The 17,159-nt window shown below is 42.0% G+C and overlaps 1 protein-coding gene across 6 annotated transcripts in view; it reads right to left on the minus strand.

The window, feature by feature from the left end:
- PTGER3 (prostaglandin E receptor 3) overlaps positions 1–13,527 on the minus strand; it is an 81,725-nt gene extending 68,198 nt beyond the window's left edge. Inside the window, exon 1 of one of the 6 annotated variants that reach the window (XR_006780436.2) lies at positions 12,018–13,515. Coding sequence is in view for 5 of the 6 variants with exons in the window: in XM_045802024.2 (XP_045657980.1) it covers positions 12,018–12,911 (894 nt within the window). In the remaining variant the exon portion in view is untranslated. Of the gene's footprint in view, positions 1–12,017 lie in introns of all 6 variants that reach the window. The other 5 variants (XM_045802024.2, XM_045802023.2, XM_087866000.1 and 2 more) reach the window with 5 other exon arrangements.
- Positions 13,528–17,159: the final 3,632 nt, after the last annotated feature.

The following is a 17,159-nucleotide window of genomic DNA, read 5'->3' on the forward strand; positions in this document are numbered from 1 at the left end:
CTTATAAACTCTATCTTCAAAACCCTTTGTGTGAATACATCCACTTCTCCAGCCCCCCCCCCCCCCCCCGTCATCGTCTCTCACCTGGACAACTTCAGCACCTTCTCTCTGGTGTCCCTGTGCCTACTCTTGCCTCTCTGTAACCCAGGATCTTTTAAAAACATAAATCCAATAATGTTACTCCCATGATTCAAACCTTCCAGTATTCTCTTAAAAAACATCAAAACTCCTTAGCATGGCTTGATCCAGTCTGGCCTCCAGCACAGTCTCTGACCTCAATTTACAGCACTCCAGCTCCCTCCTTCTCACTTGCCTTTAGCTGCTCGAGCCTTCCTTCTCTCTTCCTCCAACACACCAGGTGAGGCCTTTGCTGTTCCCTCTGCCTAGAACGCCCTTCCTGTAGATCATCCATACCTGGTTCTTTCCTTCATTCAGGTCTCAGCTTAAATGCTACCTCTCAGAGGCATTGTTCCCTGACAATCTACAAAAGTTCCCTAGGCTTCCTCTATCACATCACGCTGCTTTATTTTCTTAGCAGTGTTTATCACAATCTGACTTCTAGTGCATCTGTGGATTGACTTTCTTCTTCTACTAGAATGCATGTTCCTTGAGAGCAGAGAACTAGTCTATGTCATTACTATAGTTTCAGCATCTAGTACCGTGCCTAACCCATAGTAGATACTCAACAATCACTGAGAGCAAATGGATAAATGAATTCTATATGGTCCTCAACTTTGATCCTATGTTCAAAATTGACAATGGAAAATAATATGCCTTTTTAGTCACAACCTCAAGTCTCTCTAGGGAATCACTCAGCAGACAACACATTCCATGCTTTCTTTGAGGAAAGGGCATGCCATCGTTCCGTCGGGTTGTAACACAGTGCCTGGAACACAACTGATATTCAACAAAGTGTCACTTAAATTAATTGATACATCATGGCTTCTGCCCCTGACATTGTCTAGATATATTCATGCTATTTTGCCATTCATAAATTTAGTGGAACTCCTTGATACCTAAAACAGAAGTATATAACTTAAAAAATTTTCTAATTAAGTTTAGTATTGCTCCCTATAAACCAAGAACTAGCATCATCAATACTCCAATTCAACCAACAAAAGGGAATTGAAGTTTTTATAATAGAAAGAACAACTCAAGATGAATTGAGCTATCTGAGGCACCATGGCTTGGAGAAAAGAGCTTGTCCTTTGACTCCCAGCTTGGCCACTTACTAGCTCTGTTATCTTAAATGAATCACAACCTCTTTCAGCTTTCGTTTCTTCACTGTCTGTAAATTGGAGCCAGTAATGCCTACCTCTTAGGGTAACTGTAAGAAATTAAAACAAACAACTGTTGGTAAGATAGAACCCAGCATAGTATTTGGCTCTAAGAGAATTCTAAGTGCCTTATGAAAAGCAACAAATTTCCTGGAAGTAAAGGTGTTCAAAGCTTAAACTATCTCACCAAGAATATTCTAGAAAGATGTCAAACATTAGATGAGTTGTTTTACTAAATGACCTTCATAAGCCAAGAGATTTTATAATGGGAACCCTCTTATTTTACAAATATGGAACAGGAGTGTAGAAAAGCAATACAACTTGCCCAAGATGAAATATAAATTCCTATTTCTAATCTTCATGAGAATCTACCAAAGCACTTCTGTCTCCCTCATCCCTCAATCCCTTTTGACTCATAACATTTCTTTTTTTTTTTTAAAGATTTTTATTTATTTATTCGACAGAGATAGAGACAGCCAGCGAGAGAGTGAACACCGCAGGGGGAGTGGGAGAGGAAAAAGCAGGCTCATAGCGGAGGAGACTGATGTGGGGCTCGATCCCAGAACGCTGGGATCACGCCCTGAGCCGAAGGCAGACGCTTAACCGCTGTGCCACCCAGGCGCCCCTGACTCATAACATTTCTTAATATTCTCAGACATATTTCAATAAAAACAGACTTTTTTTGGAGCTTGGATTTATTTTCCACACTTCTTTTTTCTAAATAATTTTTATTTTGTTATATTAGTCACCATACTGTACATCCCCAGTTTTTGATGCAATGTTCCATGAGTCATTATTTGTGTATAACACCCAGTAAAAACAGACTTTCTTACCATTCCTAGCACACCTGATTCTATTTTTTCCTCTATGCACCTGCACAGACTCTGCCCCCTCTCCATTCTGTGCCAAACTATGTCCCTCCCTTCGTTCTAAGCAACACTTGGGGGAAAGAAATTTTCTTTACTAATGACTCTACGTCTCCATCTGACCTTAGTATTTGTGGGCTCTGACACCCTGCCTCTCTAATTCAGGAAGCAAAAATGGAGCAATATTTCTTAATACATAGAGCAGATCAACTCACTTCCACACACAAACCTTTTAGTTGTTTTCCATCACACTTAAGTTGAAAATATAAACGCCCAAACAGAGCCCACAGGGTTCTGCATAGTTGGCCCCACCCGCCTCCCTGGCCTCACCTTAAAGGCTCTCTCTCTCCAGTATGTCCACTGGCCTTCTGTCCATTCCTCTGATGCTTCCGCTCCTTCCCATACTGATAACTTCAGACACTGCTCTTTTTTCCTCAAAGCATCATCCCTCAAGATTCATCATAAGTGACATTTTCTCAGCAGACCCTCCTTAGCCACCCCACACCTCACCAAGGGATGAAGAAAGAGTCCTCTTCGACACTCTGCCAAAGGACCTTTTTCTTGCCTTCATAACATGCTTATTGTTTTAGTAATATATGTAAGGGGATACAGAAGCTACCCCCCATTTCTCTCTTCAGGTGGACAGAGCAAGTCACATTGGAGCAGACCTCACAGAATAAGAAGCAATTACTTTGGTAAATGTAGAATGAGTAGGTTGGCATAGTAGAAATTGGTATAACAAGAAAATCCACATAACACTCTTGGTACACACCCCTGATCACTTAGGAAGAGGTAAATCATCATGCTTTCTGGGAAAAAAAAGGGGAGGGGCTGGCAGACCTAACCTCTCCTCCCAAGATTTGAAGCTAAGAAACTTGGAGTAGAGTGACTTTGGCTACATTCAGTAAAGGGAAAAGACATGGAGAGTCTTTTTTTTTTTTTTTTTTTTTTTTAAGATTTTATTTATTTATTTATTTGACAGAGAGAGAGAGACAGCCAGCAAGAGAGGGAACACAAGCAGGGGGAGTGGAAGAGGAAGTAGCAAGCTCCCAGCAGAGAAGCCTGATGCGGGACTTGATCCCAGAACGCTGGGATCACGCCCTGAGCCGAAGGCAGGTGCTTAACGACTGAGCCACCCAGGTGTCCCAAGACATGGAAAGTCTTAAAAGGAAGTTCATTGGAACGGAAAGGCAAACTTGTCAGGAGGTGATCTGAGCACAACCCAGAGACTAAAGACCCAAGAAGGCTGGTTCCAGACAGTATGTGGCCTGAGGCCAGCTGCCCCCTGGGTCCATAAACCGTAGCATTGTGGTTATCCTCTGGGTAATTACTGCTGAGCTTTATGGCTGTAGTTACGGGTGTGAATTACTGCGCTCTCTGACAATGGCACCCAAGCACAGACCTACTACAGCCTGGGTAGAGACATGCTCCAGCAGGGTGTCAGAATGGCAGTAGACCAGTAGCATTGCCTTTGGTCCCAGACAAGGCCCATTTGCCCCAGCAGCACCATGTGGCAGTGAGAGCAACCGTGGTAATGACCCATGAGACTGGTGACATTTATTTATTGGAATGATTTTTCTTCACTGTCTGCTACCTCAGGAGGTTGAAAGCTTCATGAAAGAAAATTGTATAGCACAGATTGCACACTGCTTAACAAGGGTCATTCACCTAGAATATAATGTGAACAGTGCCCCCTAGAGTTACGTAACTGCTCAACACGTACAATCATATGAGTCAGCCCTGGTCACTACGGTACCACCAGGGTGAGCAGAATAGCAGGCACACAGAAAGCCCTCAAAAAATATTTATAGAATGACCGTATAAAAGAATGTGTGATATACTTTGCCCACTTGCATACATTTCCCTGCCTCTTTCGAGGAAGTTGTTGGGTGTCTTCCCTCATGCATCTAAAACAGTATGTCCACGAGGGACAGTTTTATCTATTTCAAGCCACAGGAAGTCAGAGCTGAAAGGAAGGTTAGAGTTGATAATGGTTTTATTTTACTGATGAGGAAGGGAAAACCAGAAAGATAAAGTGACTTCTATCATGTGGTGGTAAAGCCTACACCAGAATTCCGGTCTTTTGCTTCCCAGGGCCTTATTCTCTCTGTGGCCCTCACCTAGCTCTCGAGTCACCTTCTTCTGTTCTAATGAATCAGAGAGGAGTGCTCACGAGTCAGGGGGCATTTCATCACTAACTGTCACTCGTGCCTTAAGACTGTTGAGGCAGAGGAACGCAGATGTTCGTGTTCTACCAGACCCATGCACGGTGGTCGGCAGCAGGACATTATCAGGGAAATTCTATACATCAGGACCATGGTGAAAGCTCTACCCTACTATCTGGTGAATTCCCCCACATGCTTCTTATGTTTTACAATCTCTCTTTCAGCATTTTCCACATTAACAACATATTTCTTTTTCCAAATTTTCCTGAGTCACACCAATAGAAGCATATCCTCAACCACAGAAAATGACAGTTATAAAGTTCAGAAAGTAGGGGGAAAAGATCAAATCTACTTTCAGGAAACAAACATTTTTTTTTAGAAATATCAAAAGATTTGTGAAAACTATATCTTTTAAATTACACTTGACTTTTTGGAGGCTCAGTAATTGCTTAAATTAAGTAGGCTTCTAGTTCTAACTTGACCTTCTATTTTTGTATTTTCAAGATTTTAAAAAAATAGTACTGTTATTTTTACTTCTATTATATAACTTTTACCTAAATTAGCTAATTTCCTTCTTTCTAGCAGAGTTAAAGCATGAAAAATCAAGCCTCCTCTTCCATCTCTGCCACTATCTTTCATTTTTAGATTTATGGTTCTTCAATTTCCTATCATAAAAATAGGTACTGGTAAAATAACATTATACATTTTTAATAAGTGCCAAAATCACTCAATGAAATGTCTTTCTTATGAATGTTGCCCAAGAGACCATCTAGGAGGGCCACTGGATGGGAAAATCATACTCTGTGCTATTTGTAGACTACAGAAAATATTAATGTCTTGTCAGGACCTGGTCAAATTGTGAGACAATTTACAACTCTGCAATTCTCACACTTGGGCCTCATTTAAGGATTATGTAAATTCAATCTTAGGCTTTGAGTCAGTGGTGGAAATTCTGTTTAGCCTCACATTAGTGATCATCTGCGAAGAGATGAGGACAACTGAGTCACCAGATCTACCCTTAAGAAGTCTGCAGAACAATCTGACCAACGACAATAATGACATGCACAATTAATTCGACCTAAACATTTATGTGAGGACAGAGAAGAATATACAAAGAAGTGTATGACTGGAAAAACAGAGGGCACATTCTAGACCTGTGGCAGAGGTCTTCAGAGGGTGAGGTAGTAGTTACACCTCCAGGTTTAGGGAAAGGGGAGATGGAACCTAGCATGTTTTAGATTTAGAGAGTTAATTAACTGACAGCCATAAAGGGGAAAGGATTCCAGAGCTGACAAAATGCAGAAGAGAGACGGTGGCATGGGGAGTGGAGGAGGGATGAATTATAATACCTTGTAAAAATTTATGTACTTGAGATTTACCATTTTTATTGTATTTTTTTTCTGAAAAGTTCCATTCTGCACCGCACATCTTTTACCCCCAGGGAACTATAACCAATAGAGTTGTGAAACATCACTTGTCTCTTTTCTTCAGTTTCCTGGGGGAAAGGTCTATCTGAACACAAGAAATCAACAGTATTATCCAGTAAAACATCATAGTAGTATTTGTAATATTAAAGGGATATTCTCAATTATTCTCACATAGATTTATGTTGGTTTTTGTTACAGTCCTATGAAATGGGCTGGGTAGATATTTTTATTCCTACTTTGCCAAAGAAAAGCAAATAGTTCACAAAGATAACAAGTAAATTGTCTAAAGTCACACAATTAATTGCTTATGTAACTAGGACCAGGTAGTGTCTTCTGATTTGGGTGCTTAGATATTCAAACAATAACCATATATTGGGCATACCTTGTATGGCATGTAACTATGACCATTTCAGGGAAACGAACAAGACACAAGATAGATACTGTACCTCGCCTCAGGAGGTCAATTAACCAATATGTCCAATGAAGTGTGACTCAGACTATGACTGGGAAATGCAAGGTAGGTACTATGGAACCAAAGGGCCAGAGCACCCAACCAAGTCTAGAGAGGATCAAGGAAGCCTTTTCCAATAAAGTGATTTCTAACTTGACACCTTGGGCAATCCAGGAAGGATGACTGCTCAGCAGCTGTCAGTTGACCGCAGGGTGAAGTAGCCAATGAAAAAATGGAGAGACGAGAGTTCTGAGTAAAGAGCACAGAGAATTTCTTGGCACTCCATAATGCTACTTCTGTGTGTGTGTGTGTGTGTGTAGGTGTGTGAGTGTGGTGTTCACCTTGCTAAAGAAGTCATTCACTGTCCAACTGGCATTTCTGCATACGAATGAATTACTATGTTTACAGTAAAATATCGACATATACTTAGGGGTCAAGACAGAAGGGGAACCCCAAGGAAAATCAGGCTCCTTTGGTTACCTTTTTTAATCTGTGGAAGTTGGAATTTTCTAAGGATAAAAGGTTACTTGAGAGGCCATTTAATAATCCTCAAGAAGTATGGCGGGAATTGAAATACTAACTTCCTACTTATCTCTACGATAAGGAATTGAGGAAAATGGGGTAGTCAAACTTTGACATGTTACAGTTGTAGACCTTTGAGACTTAAGGCATGAGTGAGACAAATGTGGAACACTGGTGAAATAGAAAAAATATTACACAAATGTGGGGCACCTGGGTGGCTCATTTGGGTCCTCACTTCATGATCTCGGGGTCCCATGATGGAGCCCCGTGTTGGTGTCCATGCTTAGCACAGAGTCTGCTTGAGATTCTCTCCCTCTGACCCTCCCCCGCTCTCTGTTACTCAAATAATAAAATCTTTTTAAAAAATACTACACAAATGTAATGAGTTTAAGGGAAGACTTCCCTCCCAGCTTCCCTACAATGCAAGGCCAGAACTGGAAACTGAAACATGACCCGGAATCCCTCACTACCACCCCTCAGCACCCCAAGGGGAATCATCATCTGTTACAAATGTGTGCAGCACATATTCCTGAAGGTTATTCCCAGAAAACTGAACCCGTGGAAACTTTCATAATTGATTTCTTGACCTTTACACCTTTTTCAAAAGAGAAAGGCCAATGAGTCACAATTATGTTACAACTCTAGGCCATCTGAATTTCTTCAAATAGAACGGCTTAAGAACTGTTTAATTCTTGGCACTCTCTGCTATGCTTAAAATAAAAAATCTGCCTTTTTTAAGCCCTGATTTATCTCATTAATCTTCAAGTTATATTGGTTTCTAGATATATCATTTAGATAATCCACCATCACCATATGTACTCTGTCTAAAACCCCAGTGACTCAGGAGCCCTTTCTTACCAAAAAAACCCCAAACAAAACAAAACAAAAACCCAATTGGCTATCCAGTCTCCTTTCCAAATTTCCCATTCCTGTTCATCGAACCATCATTCTTCCCAGTAAGAGAACTTGAGAATAACATAAATGGGAAAAATACCTTATATGTCTATTTGTTCTACCTCCATACTTCACAAATAAGAAGATATATAAGTTGCCCAGGGCCCACTATTAGAGCTAGAACTCCTTTCCTCTATCTAAGCAAAAACAAACAAATCAACAACAATAAAAACTGAAAATAAATGAAATCTAGTTCTAATATTCTTTATACTTGCATTTTTTGAATGATGTAGAAAATAGTGACAATCTTACAGGATGCAGTTAAGTGGGATAATGGATGTGAAATATTAACCACAATGAAGAGGATAGATTCAGAAGAAATATTTGTCAGTCAATCACTCCTTAAATCAACCATTTCTGATAACTTTAGTTCTCTTTTACCTTTCCTTCTCTGACTCATCTCTTCCCACTATCTTTACCCTAAAGCCCTAACTGACTTGCAAAAACAACTCATAACTGATCTCTCTTTCCCATTTTCCAGCCCAAATCTATCCACACACCACAGCCCTATCAATCTTTTAAAAACTCTCTTCCCTATTCAGAAACCCAAAATAGAGGTCCTATGGTTTACTGGCAAAAGAACGCTGTCCTCATCCCATGTTCATCCTAACAACCTCAATCTGATTCCATAAACTTTTTCAAAGCATTTTCCCCATGGTTCTAGTGGACACACTCTTTTCTGGTTTCTGGGCACACTCACTCTCAGCTGCAAGGTCAAGCTCTGCCATCCCTCCTCTTCCCTGAAGTCTACTCTGCTAAATTCAGATGGACATTCCTTCCAGAACCAAAGGCACTAATTACATCAGATCTTGCATTGTTCTCTAATTGTTTCACTCATAAACGTGGGGATTCTGCTTCTCTGAACAGATTATAGCTCTTTGACCAGTTTTCAATATTTCTACTTAATATCCCTTCCACAGTACCTAAAATGTATTAAACAAAAAAAGTAAAGAATTCTGAATAATCTCAACTCTCATAAAAACAAATTAGAGAAGATTTTTCCTATAATGCCAATTCACATGTGCAATCATTGTCCCTGAAGCAATATCCTAAATAAGGCAGAAATTTACAGGCAGAGAAAATTAGCAATTCCATGATACTTTTCTGTACTATAAACCGGGTTACCTCTGTAAATAATCTATCACATATATTTATCATATGTGGTATATTTAAGGCAAGTTTCATTTGTCAAAATACATCAGTGATTCCTTACATTTAAAAGAAGTCACATCCATGCTGTAAAGTATCTTCTTGAACAGAAGCATCCCTATTTGCATTTGTGGATACTGAGCAGAATTCACAGGCTCAAGACTAAAGGCAAAAGTTTCTACGGCTGCTTTTACCCAGTTCCAAAGTCATAGAAGATAAACTTTGTTCCTCAAGCCTCACTTTTCACAGTATTAGTTTATATTTACTATTTTTAAGAGAGTGACAGTGTTAGCCACATTCCACCTGTTTGCGGGGGGTGATCAGGTTTACACAAACACAAAATGTACTCATGGCTTTTGGTGAATTATACTTTGAGGTGATTCCTGTTTCTGGAAACTTGGCTATCATGTCTAATAAGTGGACTATTTGGTGAATTTGGTTCATAGAAAAATAAAATACTAATAAAAAGTCAAATAGATTGCATTGCTGAGTCAACTGGTTGATTCCAGTAGGATTTGATGCCACACACAAAGATAAAGCAACCCTGAATCGTAGGTCATCCATCACAGAGACATCATTTCCCACTCTATTCTCAATTTCACATCTTGCATTGTATTTTGTGAAGTTTCTGGGAAAAAGAAAAAGTAAAAAAGTTTTGTTTGCTCCATAGATAAAGCTCTATTTAAGTATTTATGTAGCAGAAACTTGTTGCAGGTTGGACGTTTTCTTATTATGGTATCTCTTCTCTGCTAAGTTTTCCAACAGTAACATTGAATATTATTATAGTTGTGATAGTCTTCAAAATAAGATATACTCAGGGTCCTTTTAAGTAAGGAGTTTGAATAATTAGATCAGTATCTTATGCCCAACTCAACAAAAGCTAATAAGGAATCTATATTTTTCTATAGTTATAAAACAGGTGTAAAAAAAACAGGTGTAAAAAAGATCTCTCAGTTCAACATTAATACATTAAAAATTCAATTCACTAAGCTCTAGTGTTTTTATTCTTAAATTCCCTAACCTATTAAGAAAGTGGTTTTGCCAATTTCTTTCCTCTGCAATAACTTTTTACTGCGGATCTTTCTGAAGATATTTGAAGGTTTAACTTCAATGGTGCACAAAACAGAAGACAGAACCATTTCCTTTGGTTTAAAATGTCTACTTTGGAAACCATGAATTTCTCCTCTTTAATGTGATTACATGTTGAATTTATTTCATTTTAAATTTACTGTTTTTATGAGAACCAAATCAATAGAGTGTCTGATAAAAAGTTGCAAACCAATTAACATTTTTTAAATGCAGAAATTAAATAGGACTAGTTCCAAATATGTCTTTCTTAAGAGAGTGAGTTTTGCCCTCCTAGCTTACAACTTTCAAAACTGATCTAAATTCTTAGGGCTACCATGCCCGTGGCATTAGAATCAAAATTTTGAAATGAAAACACACTACATAGTTTCTCTGCATCTGGTTAACTATATAGGTAAGCATTTTCTTCATATGATTTAATTGCATTTCTTTTTGGATATAAAGTGTGTGATAAAAGCAAACTCAAAGAGCAAACTCAAAGATATAAAGTGTATGATAAGAGCAAACTCAGGCTCAAATGACAGCTGTGAAAAATTCAGATACTCTGTTTGCCTTTAAAGTTATGTTAATTACCACATTAATAAATGTTTATTTTTTAGAACTCTTTCCCCTTTCCGTTTGGCCACCTATGTACCCCATTCCTCAACCATACAAGTAAATATGCCTAAAATTGGTGCTGGTCTTGATAAGCCATGGTGATGACATCAGCCTGAGTTCCAGCTCCTGGAACGCAGAACCGTGACCACACAGTGACTTATGAGCAGCTAGGTCCTGACATAACTTTCCTTGTCACCGCATGTCCCTGATTTGAAGCCGAGACTTGTGCTCTAAATATACTACACCAGTTAAACACAGGTATTCTAGAATATCTGCTTTGTCAAATGCAGGGGAGAGTGGGAAGGAAAAAGGAACCAAGTTTCTGTTTTTAAATACAAGGAATTTCAAACTAAATGCGGTGTACAGCAATGTCAATATACCTAATACCACTGAATTGCACACTTAAAAATGGTAAATTTCATGTTATGTATACTTCATCACCAAAAAGAAAAGCTATAGGAGAGTCCGTGTCCATGGATCTCAGAAGTTTTTCACAACTGTCTAATAACTTTCCAGGTCCAATATATAATCTGCTCTAACTCTGCCACAATGACCAGGTCACTCTTTCTGCAATACCTCCTTAGTAAGCCAGGCTGCTTGGAACCTAAACAAATACCCATTCATCAGGTATTTCTAAACAACACTTAGTCACAGAAATCTCTAGCTAAAAGTACCACAGAGGAAAATCTGGAAAGTACCAGGTAAGACTGGGTGTTACACAAGGAGCAAGTGTAAACATCACTTGTTCCCAAGCTTTGCCCCTCTGTGAGGAGCTAGAAAGTACAGAAACTCCTACCATCCTATCTCAGGACTGGCCTTGCCACAGCCCTGCATGTTTGGCACAAGGACAAGCAAAGGCTGGTCAGAGAATTCCCAGGCCTTGGGGTCCCACTGACTGAATGTCGGTTCAAACACTCCTAGAGGGTACAGCACCATTCCAAAGGGCCGAGGCAGGCTGCAGCAGCAAGATTTATCTTCCCTCTCCCGTTTCCAGTCAAGAGTGAGCCTGCAAGAAAGGTTAGCCGGGCTCTGCTGGGCAAGTGCACACTGCCTCAGAAGCTGCGAGACGGCTGTGCCTGCCTGCTGCCGCACGTAGGGTACTTCCGCAGATTGAAAATCGCCTCGGCTTGCAAAAGATATTTGAAATGAGAAAACGCACAGCACCAGGCTACGGTTGTCATAGCCATTCTGCTCCCACCGCACCTATTAGAAACCCGTATCTCTGCACGTGCATTGAAATGACAGCTGGGCATCCTCCTACTCTCTCTGATTAGAATGTGAGCAGCCCGGTGGTCTCCAGTTGTGCATAAACAAAGCCTAATACGATGCCTGGCACTTGAAAGGTGCTCAGCAAATAAATGAGTAGCTCAACTCTGAAGCCACAACCAAGGTAGGGGGACAGAGGCCTCTCCAGTCCTCTGTGGTTGCAAACACACCCTGCAGGTGCTGCCACATCCAGAGGTTTCCTTTGCCCGCCGCCACGCACGCCCACCCTGACCTCCGCACTCGCCGGAACTACGTACCAGCAACGGCGACCAGCAGACCGACAGCACGCACATGATCCCCATGAGCTGGATGGCCGTCTCGGTGGTGATCCGACCCCACTGGGCACCGGACTGCGACACCGTGGCCTTGGCCCGGCAGCGGGACACCAGGGCCTTAATGGTGGCCAGGTTACAGGCGAAGGTGACGGCCAGCGCCGAGAGCCCCAGGAAGGCAAAGGTGGAGGCGAAGAAGAGGTTGCCCCAGTTGTGCGAAGGGCTAGTCCCGTTGCCCCCTCCCCCGGTGCTAATGAAGCACCACGTCCCTGGCCACTGGATGGTGTACTGGCCTACGCCCAGCACTGGCAACAGGGCGAAGGCGAGCACTGCCAGCCACACGCCGAGCAGCACGACGCGGGTGGCGCGCGTCTTCATGTGGCTCGCGTACCAGTGTGGCGCCCGGATGGCCAGCGCCCGCTCGACGGCCATGGCGCTGGCGATGAAGAGCGAGGAGAGCCCAAAGACAGTCATGGTCAGACCGAAGAAGGTGCACAGCCTCCCCGACGGGTCGAGATGCTCCCAGCGCTGCTTGGACAGGTACACGACGATGACCACCGGGCTGGTGAGCAGTTGCCCGACCAGGTCCGTGAGCGCTAGCCAGCCGATGCACAGCAGGAACGACTTCTTGCGCTTGCTCTCCCGCCGCCGGTAGCTCCGCGACACGAGCAGCATGGCCAGCGCGTTGCCCACGAAGCCGGTGATCAACATGGTGATCGGGAAGGCTACCGACACCGAGCCGCAGTCCTCGCGGGGGTCCCGGAAACCCGTGAGGTTGCCCTGCGCCGCGGCGGAGCGCTCGGGCGCCCACATGCCCGGGTAGGAGTGGTTGAGGCGGGTGCAGAAAGGGGCGCTCCCGTCGCCCCGGGTCTCCTTCATGTTGGCTTCGAGGTGAGGAGAGGACGGCGCCCGGAGAGCAGCAGCGGGAGCTGGCGGACGGGGCGCGGGCGGCGGTGAAGGTCGGTGTCCACCCGGACTGGGGCTAGGGCTGGGCTGCCCTCCATGATGCGGGGCGTAGCCGCCGCCTCACTTCTTTCCTCTGGCCGCGGCGCCTGGGCTTTCAGGCAGCCGCGCCGTCGGCTCCGGGAAGCCTGTCGCTCCGAGGCGCGCGAGGTGCTGGCCCCTTCTATAAGGCCGCGGAGGGCGGGGCGCCCGGGGGTGTGGGCCTAAGTGCGCTGGGAGGAGGATGGAGAAGCAACTGCGCGCGTCTCTTGGCTGCTGCGTGACCGCTGTCCTGGCCGCCTGGGCTGGAAACTCCCAGGAGGACTCCTTGCTCCGACTCCTGGCCGGACGGGACGCCTAGTGGGTCCTCCCTTCCCTACGCCGCGCCTCCTCCTCTTCTCTGTCAGAGGAGCGCCCGTGGGCGGCCCGGGCTAAAATGTCTCCCTGCACTTCCAGACCCCAGGCAAGTTGCCAAGGCCGACCTGAGCACCCACCCCCCTCCTTACCCATCCACCGACGCTAATGTAGGGACCGGATCCTCCTCCTGAAGCTCGTTTGTAACCCTGGCAAGTGTAACTCACCTGTCCCTGAGCAATCCAGGCCAACCACACTCTGCGTAGCTGAATGTGAACTTTTCTCCCTTTCTGTACTTTGCGACTCCAGAATGATCGGGAGCCGACCAAGCTGCTCTGTTGCCAGGGGGCGCTCTGAAAATACAAAACTAATAGTGCTTTGAGACAAGGGAATACATAAAGGGGAACAAAATCGGAGAGTGGAATTCAAAGATGAAATCTCAACTACCGCTCTCCACCTAAAATCTCCCTCTCCCCCCGTTAAAAAATTAGCTAGGGCTAAAGTGGCTAGAGGCAGGTGGCAGCCACTTGCATATCTGAGATAATGAAATCAACTGCCGCCAGCCTCTAGGAGCTGGAGGGACTGGGGTGTGGAGAGAAGCATGCTCTTCCAAAGCCTCCAACCGTTCTCCAAGCCTTGCCCATTCTCATACAGTTAGGATTAGAAACTGTAGTTAGATGTTAAGAAGGTCTTCACATTTAGTGAAAATGGGCATAATTGTCTAGTAATATCTTTTATTAAACAGATATTTAGTGTGTTTTCACAAGCCGTTTCCTGTTTTATCAGAGATCTTCCAAGGTCCTGTTGCTATTCTTACTCCCCTTTGACGATGAGGTACTGAGGCTCCACGAAGTTAAAGGATATGCCCAAGGTCTTCCAGCAATTCTCCAGCCTCCGTGTTGTTTGCATGGATACCATAACCACTCTCAGCAGGTTAACATCAATAGAAACATTGTTCCCACATTTTGGAAGGGTCTTGTTTTTTCTGCCTCTTCACATTGTCCAGGAAATGAAAAGATTTTAAAATATTTGTAAATTTCATTTTCCTCATATTTCCTCATCATACAGCTGTGTGAGTACCATTACTCAGACTTCAGATAGACTTCTGGAGCACTCCGTTAGTTCCTTTGCCTTTCCTAGCTTAGTTGGTATCTTTTTTGGCTGTAAATGAGTGGTAGGTGATGAGAATGGGGTATGTTCTCACATTCTTTGTTCCTGGGCTGTTGTACTGATTCTGTATGACAGCTTGAAAAATATCGTTATAGGATTTGTATAGTGTTTAATTTTTTAAAGATTTTATTTTTGTGAGAGAGCGAGAGAGCACGAACAGGCGGGGAGGGGAGGAACAGAGGGAGAAGCAGAGGTGGACTCTCCACTGAGCAAGGAGCCTGATGTCAGATTCGATTCCAGGACCCTGGGATCATGATAGGAGCTAAAGGCAAAGGCTTAACTGACTGAGCCACCTAGGCGACCCGATTTACATAGTTTTTAAAGGAGAAAAGCAAAAATGTAATTTAAACTTCATTTTAACAACATGCTTTAATTATATTATTATTCATTTTGTGTTTTGATGTCTTTTAAAACTTTTTTACACTTTTGAATTTTCTCTTTTAATTTTTAAAAAAGATTATTTATTTATTTGTCAGAGGGAGACTGAGCACACACAAGCAGGAGGAGGGGCAGGCTGAGGGAGAAGCAGGCTCCCCACTGAGCAAGGAGCCCCCCATGCTCCTTGCTCTGCAGGACTTGATCCCAGGACTCTGGGATCATGACCTGAGCCAAAGGCAGATGCTTAACCAACTGAGCCACCCAGGCGTCCTGTGAATTTTCTCTTTTAAAATGTCATTTCCAATGAGAACAACAGCTAAGAAGGAATAGTAAAGTGGTTTACTTTTTAAATCTTCCCCAAACTTTTGTCTTATTAATTTGAATTAATCTGAAACCCTTAATCGTGAAAGTTTTTTCTAAAATGTTATTTTAAAAATGAAATTGTAATTGATGTTATTATTAGATACATACTTTATGTAACACATTTGGATGAAAGTACATATCAAATTAAATTTTTCAGCAGTGAGTCTCTACCGTAATTATATATTTAAAAACTTAAAGACTTTTTCATGATTCATACAGCAAAGAAAGCAAAGTTGATGTTTCCCAGTTACATCAAAAATTATTCTCATCTTTATGAATATTTGACTTATTTGAAAATTTACTTTGCCCATTGCAGTGCATGTTGTAGCTAACTGGACTTCGTAAGAGTAACGAGCATCGCATAGTATGGAAGAGTTAATGTTAGACTCTTTACTCACCTCTATACCAAAGCTCTAAATGTGTTGCATTTCAGATGTTTTGTGTGACACTTTCCTCCTTTCAGCGATTTGCTTCATCTTATTGTAAGTTGTCTGCTTTGTAGTTATTTACCTTATAAACTAGTGATTTAGGGGATCTGAGGAGTCACAGAATTGGATACTGCCAGTTGGATTCTGGTTGGCACCTTTTAGTGTGGAAGCAGAGCCTGAATTATGTTGATCTGAAACACCAGCACCCTCTAGTGACCAACCTAATAACATGCTGTACACTACAGTAAAGAGAATTTCTAAATGACAGTTATATGTTTTACCTAAGGAACCTCTGCTACTTTCTTAGAGATCTGCTCATTAATACATAACTACGGTCATTTTGTTTTCCTTTGAGTACACAAACTGTCATGTCTGCTTAATCAATAGATCAGTGGGGTAGTAATGTTACAGTCAGATCATTGAAAGACCACATATTCAAATATTTTTTAAAAATTTAAGTATATATTCACCCATTGTATATTTTTAAATTAAATCCTTCTCTAGGAATGATTTTAATCTACAGATTGATTTCCCCCGTGTATCTTACATTTTTTAAAATTCACATGTATCAGTATTTAGCTAGTATTGATGAATTTATTCTGCTACTTCTACTGAATTTGTATCACGAAATCTTAAAATAGACATGGTTACAAAAACAAGATTGATAAACGGGCCCTTGGTTACCTCATTATGGATGGAAAATATCTGCAATTCTTAGTCCATAGATCCAACTGCTAATTTCAGCATATTTTTAGTCATTCATTCATTCATTCAAAAAATGTGTATTGAGCACCCAGTTCATGTCCAACACTGTACTAGTTGTTAGGGATATAAAGAAAATACATGGAAGTCTACATTTATGGAGTTTATGTTTTAGACAAAATTCTTGATTTTTAAAATCTGAAATAACACAAGAAGGGAGTGCTAATTTCAGTGGCTTCTGTGATTTACTATGGAGGTAAGATCTTATATAAAATCCAATTTAAAAATTTATGTACAATTTTCATGAAAAACTGGAAAAATATGTACAGTTTTCATGATCAAGTGAAATTTATCTCAGGAAACCAAGGTAGATTTAAACACTCAAACATCAATCAACATAATTGCCATTTTTAACAAAATAAAGGAAATGCTTGAAGTCTTCATTAAATCAAACATCTGGGTACACTGAGTCTCTTTGTATTGATTGCATTTTCTTCAAAGTTTTCTTCCTGTCTCTTTACATGCTTAGTAGTCTTCAGTTGAAAACTGCACATTGTAGTTAATATACTGTAGTGACTACAGAGTCTATCGTTTTATGAGAATTACTGATTTGGTCTGGGGTGGGGGGTTTGTGGAGGAGGAGGTCAGATGCTGCAGTCAACCATCAGGTGGTTAACTTGCCTGGATTCAGACTGCCAACTTTTCGTCTCTTGCGGTACACAGCTGCTTCTATCTCTGCTCTGTACTCACGGTTTCTCATGGCTGCTTTGCGGATTGATCTACCCTATAC

Source organism: Ursus americanus, chromosome 12, assembly GCF_024610735.1.
Source record: "Ursus americanus isolate L20-20 chromosome 12, mUrsAme1.1.p, whole genome shotgun sequence".
Taxonomy (NCBI): Eukaryota; Metazoa; Chordata; class Mammalia; order Carnivora; family Ursidae; genus Ursus; species Ursus americanus.